This window comes from Artibeus jamaicensis, unplaced genomic scaffold (genome assembly GCF_021234435.1).
Source record: "Artibeus jamaicensis isolate MK-2021 breed Jamaican fruit bat unplaced genomic scaffold, CSHL_Jam_final contig_468, whole genome shotgun sequence".
NCBI lineage: Eukaryota > Metazoa > Chordata > Mammalia > Chiroptera > Phyllostomidae > Artibeus > Artibeus jamaicensis.
Genome location: NW_026521846.1, coordinates 1,526,177 through 1,532,176, shown reverse-complemented (window position 1 = coordinate 1,532,176; position 6,000 = coordinate 1,526,177). Strand labels below are relative to the sequence as shown.

Here is a 6,000-nt window from a genome sequence, read left to right as displayed (position 1 = left end):
TTTCCTGAAATTATTGTCAGAACAGTTTTTTTAAAGCATCTCTTAAAGATAAATAAAACAAATCAACAACAACAGAAAACTCTCAGTGCAACCCTCTCTCCTCTCTTCTAAAAGGCAAGTCACCAATGGGGCACTTTTTGTGTGAAAGGGAGTAAGAAAGCAGCCAGAAAAACAGAAGTGGCAGGTTCTTTGGGGAAGTGTACTGGTCCTCCCTCCATCTCCACCGCTTTCCCTGGGCTACACTAGTTTATTCAACAAGGATTGTCCCTGAGGCCCCTGGGGAAGCAGGGAGCAGCAAGTACTCCAGAGCAGTGACAGACGAGTTTTTTTTCCTTTTCAGTATAGCCAGATCAGATTTTATGAGTTCAGTTGAAAGCTGTCCCTGGGAGGCAAAAGGTGAAATGCATTTGTGGGTCCAGGTCACTATATTTTAAATTAACTTGGGTGCTGTGTGTGTAGGGCAGTAAGAGCTTACAGAACTGTATGGCTCAGCACAGGTCACTCTGAGTGATTAGACTGTTCGAACCCAAAAACAAATCCTCCTACTCCTCCCCAAAAGAAAAGGGGTAATGACCTGGAGTTAGCCTCTTTCCTCATGATTCATTAGGTACATTGCACTCAATAAGGTAATTCATTCTTCTGTTGGGCAAAAATGTGACCTAGACATGCTAGGTCCTTTTGGGGAAGCAAATACCAACATTAAGCTTCTGAGGTGGTGAAGGGAAGTCAGTGTGCATTTCCCCAGTTCACCCTAGCCACTTCTGAACCAGGCTAATCAGATTTCCTTATCACCCATTTTATCAGTGCACAGGCCAGAGGGCAGCTCTACAACCAATGACAATTCCATGCCTAATGAGAAACAATTTCTCATCACTCAATGTGATGCCCCACTGTGGTCTGTGCGTTTGGCCCTGAAGAAAGCTAGGGTGAGGGTTGAAAGCAGGGGTTCAGCAGGGTCTGGTAGCTGTAGAATGCTGGGTTTGGGGAAGTGATATGCAGTGGTAGGAGTCAAGGTTGGTGGCACTGGCTGGGCCTTGTTGCTTTTCCTTTTGTCACCAGTGGCTTGCCTGTAGCAGACTGGGGCAGACTGCAGAGGTGTTTCATTTCAGTCAGGCTTTCTTCCACAGCTTTTGCAAACTTGGGAGAAGAGGTTTCTTTGCAGCTGTGGAAGCTTGAGATGCAGAAAAGGATGCTTTCAGCCTGAGGGTTGTAGCAGGCACCATACCCTTCGGGCATGACTGGCCCATAACAGCAAAACATCTCCATGGCTGTGGGCACCTGCAGGAGAGGACAGGTCAGGAGCTGATTGTTCTGAAATGCAATGTGTGAGCCTGCCATAATAAAATATGTTCTAACAACCCAGGGGTCTCAATGGAGTATTTGCTTCTCTGACTATTTTCCGCTTGGACATTTGACTGAATTAACCAAATCAACTGACTGCTTCAGCATAGATGGCCACACCAGAGTCATAATGACAAACCCATCTAACTGCATGATATGAGGAGAAGAGGGCCATAAGCCATTCCCTGGTGTGAAATCTGCTCTTCTTGTGGAGTTAGAAGCTCCAAAATTCAATTGCTGCTGGGTCTCAGGTGAGTTTCTCCTTCACCTGGGGGCCATTTGAGGCACTGAGGCAATCAGAGTAATTTACTAAATGGCACCCTGGTGACATCCAATGGTTCAATGTCTTTCCAAAAGGAGTAATTTATGAACTGGAGGAAATCTAGCCTGTCTCCTCTGTCAATTTCCCCCATATCCTTAATTACTGTCAGCATCGCCTATCTGGTCTGATGTTTTTTCCCCACAGTTTGGTCATGCACAATTACTCAACACTGGGTATTTCAAAGTTTGCCATCAACTGGAGTTTTAGTTCTGTATCTAATATGTTTTGAATTCAGAGCACCGATATTTTGTAATCCAGATCACAAACCCAGAAAATTGTTTCTGAAAGCATTTAAGTCATAAATGTTCATTTCCCATTGAAACAAAAAAGCCCCAAACCACTGCACTCCAATTAATTATATTAGCTGGTCTTAGGGAGAAAATAGAACACATTTTGGATCAGGTGCAGGGTAGTTTGTTTTAAACCCATAGGTTTCTGATGCTGTGTACTCAGGCCTTCAGAAATGGCACTGGTTGTTTTAATGGGGCAGAACAAACCATTAGTCTTGCTAATAGAATCACCTCATTGTCAGATAAATTTGCCATGCAACAGCCAAAGGCCATAAAGCCATTCCAAAGCACTTTTTGCCCATGGATGGTTTCCTGAAGAATTTATGTTGTGTTCTGCCCCCATTTAGTCACGTTTGTGAGCTCACTGCAGTAATAAGAAAATCAAATTACTGAGAGGACTTTTATCCTCAAACATGAGTTCCTTTTAATGACTTCCTTTTATTGCCCATGTCCAGCCTTTCACAGATGAGGTGGAGTTTAGGAAACTGACATATCGGGGCGGGGAGGGAGTGATGCTTTCTTTCCTAAACTTCTGCCTTTCTCTAATGGATTTCATTCTGTCTTTGTGACAGTGGTCCTCCAACAGAACAAGCCTGTGGTGCTGGTTAGGAGATGCTAGGCTGTCAACCAATCACCTACTATTGGTCACTGGCCCCTTATAATGACTGTGGCCTGTTTGGAGGATCCTGTCATACCAGGCACTGGGCTGGGCTTTCTACCTACATCATTACATATAGTTGAGTCAGGACTTCATTCTAGGCCTGTCAGATTTCAGAGGTAACACTGAAAGAGAGTAAGTATAATGGTTAGGGCACCAGGATAGGTGCCTTCCTGTTCTGTCCATCTCTACTAAGGTCATGTCTGTGATTACTCCCACTTAGAAGATGAAAACCATGCTCTGACCAGTTAGGTAATTTTTCAGGTTACAAAGCTCATGAGATGTAGATACAGGACTTTCTGAAATCCAACCAGTGGGCTATATTCACTGAGCTCTACAGAAAGCCCACTGGTTACACTAAGTGGCTTCTTGGGTGATGGCCACAGTAAGACTACATGTACCTGGCTGGTGGAGAGGGCAAATTGATTGCTCATCAAGTATGTTTCATCCATGAATATCTCAGGTAGCTCCTTGCACATTTCCCGGGCCAGCTCCCGCAGTCCCAGCAGGTGGTTGTCAATAGCCATCCCTGTTATGGCCTAGGCAGTAAGGAACAAAGAATAGTAAATGAGATGTCGGTTCCTGTTACCTCCTGCCTTCCTCTCCAGTTTACAGTACTAATGGAAACTCTAGTGGCCATAGTTACTCAGTTCTTGCTGCAGACAGTATGCATGGGAGGGAGACCATAACTGACCATTTTAACATGTGGCTCTGTTCCTTAGGCCCTTGTGCATTTGTTATGTACACAGGATGAGTCCAGATTCAGCTGTGTTCTAACCTGAGTCCCTTTCATGGTTACTACTGATATGTATACCATGTATGACCACTTAGTGCTGTAAGTGAAAGGAGCAGAGTTGCTGGGCCATCCTCAGTACCTTCTCAGATAGTGAAGGAGTCTGGGGAGAGGATAAGTTTTGGGCCCAGAGACTGCCAAGCCCTACAAATATGGTGAGGGGTGCCCTAGGCTGTCACTGGGCAGACTCTCACCATAACCAACAATTGATCCTCCTGCCAGAGCCCTAGGAATGAGGATAGAGGGTGTTAAATCTGTTCCTGTATCTTGGCTGCTATTTCATGGGCTCAGAATCAATTCAATTCAACTGCATTCAAAGTCTAAGAAATCATTTTGAGACAGAAAGTAGACATCTTAGCAGAGGCCCAGCTGATACTTTCAAGGGAAAAGCTCTTTAAATGGAGAAAGGTTTTTTTTCCTTTTTATCACAAGCTATCATCAAAGGATAAGATAATAGCAATGGGGGCTCCAGAATCTCATTGTAGGAGGCACTCAGTATGGTGGTGTGGCTGAAAGTGGGACAGTGGGTCAGGACACATATTCTACATCTTTCCCACTTTAGGCTGCATGTATAGGACACATGCTGGTTTTGCTTGGATTACATGTTTGTTTGGGACAACTTTTGGGGTCTGATGCAGGCATGGGGTCCACCTCTGGCCTGTAGCGATAACCTCTGGGTCACCCTCAGAGCAGTTGTAACTGTTACAGGGTACCCCCCTGCCCCCCGCAGCTATTAAAGCCTCCCATCACAGTGAACTTCGCTCAGATTTACAAAGCACATTTGGAGATTTTGACAGCTATTGTCTTTTAGTTGGGAATGAATGAATAAAGATGGCTCAGAGGCCCTAGTCTCTCCAAATTCACCTAATTATAGGCTGAAAAGACATGTTATACAACCTCAGCTGACTTTATTATTATTATTTTTCTCTCTCAGAAGCACTACTTTATTTTTTATTGATTATGCCATTACAGTTGTTCTATTCTCCCCTTCATTCCCCTCCACCCTGCACTCCCCCAACCCCTACCATTCCCCCCTTTAGTTTATGACCATGTGTCTCAAGTTCTTTGGATTCTATATTTCCCATACTATTCTCGCCCTCCCCTATCTATTTCCTACCTACCATCTATGCTACTTATTTTCTGTACCTTCTCCCCTCTTCTCCTCCTACTCCCCTGTTGCTAACCCTCCATGAGATCTTCATTTCTATGGTTCTGCTCCTGATCTAGCTGTCCTTTTAGCTTGCTTTTGTTTTCGATGTGGTTGTTAATAACTGTGAGTTTGCTGTCCTTTCACTGTTCATCTTTTTTATCTTCTTTTTCTGAGGTAAGTCCCTTTAACATTTTATATAATAAGGGCTTGGTGATGATGAACTCCTTGAATTTGATCTTATTCAGAAGGGTGAAAGGAACAGCCACCAGTGGAAAACTTATTTGAACAAATCATAAAGGAGAATTTCCCCAATCTGGCAAAGGAAATAGACTTCCAGGAAATCCAGGAAGCTCAGAGAGTCCCAAAGAAGTTGGACCCAAGAAGAAACACACCAAGGCACATCATTACATTAGCCAAGATTAAAATGAAAGAATCCTAGAAGCAGCAAGAGCTAAGGGGACAGTCACCTACAAAGGAGTTCCCATCAGACTGTCAGCTGATTTCTCAAAAGAGACCTTACAGGCAAGAAGGGGCTAGAAAGAAGTATTCCAAGTCATGAAATCCAAAGACCTACAACCAAGACTACTCTATCCAGCAAAACTTTCATTTAGAGGAAGGAAAGATAAAGTGCTTCTCAGATATTAATATTATTTTTCAATCTTCAACTGAGGACATTTTTAAGAGAAAGAGAAATGTCAGTGTGAGAGGGAAACATTAATTAGTTGCCTCTCTTGGCCTCACAACCTGGGGTTGAACCCGCAACCCTGATATATGCCCTGACTGGGAATCAAACCCACAGCCTTTCAGTGTATGGGACAATGCTCCTACTGATTGAACCACATCAGTGAGGGCAAGCAAGCACAGCTCTCTTTAGCCTTACACTGTTAGGACAAGGGAAGAACTGAGACCATCTATGAAGTAGAGTGAACTTCTAATTTCTCTGGTTAATTCTGTTTAATTGCTGATTTCTGTGGATCTGTAGAAGAAGCCAACTTACCTCTGTTTTCACCCTCTCTGAACTGACAATGTGGCAACTTGCATTGGTGTAACAGATTGTTTGGATTAGAGCTGTGAGTAGTGATGAGTAAAATGACAGATCATCAATCTTAATTGAATGCCTACTATGTGCCTGATGTTTCTTGGCACTGGAAAGACAACAGAGAACAAAGCAGTCCTAGATCCACACTCACTGGAGCCTTGTGTGTGGTGGGAGGCAGATATTAACTAACCATTCAAATAAACATGATCAAAACTGAGTTAAGTGTTATGAAGAAAACCATAAAGTGCTGTGAAAAAATATGATGGGGGTTCAGATAACATTTGCTCCTTCACTGTAATTTCCTTTCTTTATCACCACTACCAAATATATTTGCTAGATATTTGCAGGATTCCTTGATTCCTTCCCTTGTTCCTTACCCTGCATGGTCAAAGAAGAACCAGATTTAC

The 6,000-nt window shown here is 43.4% G+C and overlaps 1 protein-coding gene across 1 annotated transcript in view; it reads right to left on the bottom strand.

The window, feature by feature from the left end:
- Positions 1-1,008: 1,008 nt before the first annotated feature.
- CHAT (choline O-acetyltransferase) overlaps positions 1,009-6,000 on the bottom strand; it is a 70,894-nt gene continuing 65,902 nt past the window's right edge. The window contains exons 14-15 of the mRNA XM_037143127.2: positions 3,013-3,150; positions 1,009-1,278 (exon numbers count right to left, since the gene is read on the bottom strand). Of these exons, the coding sequence (XP_036999022.2) occupies positions 1,009-1,278; positions 3,013-3,150 (408 nt within the window). The remainder of the gene's footprint in view (positions 1,279-3,012; positions 3,151-6,000) is intronic.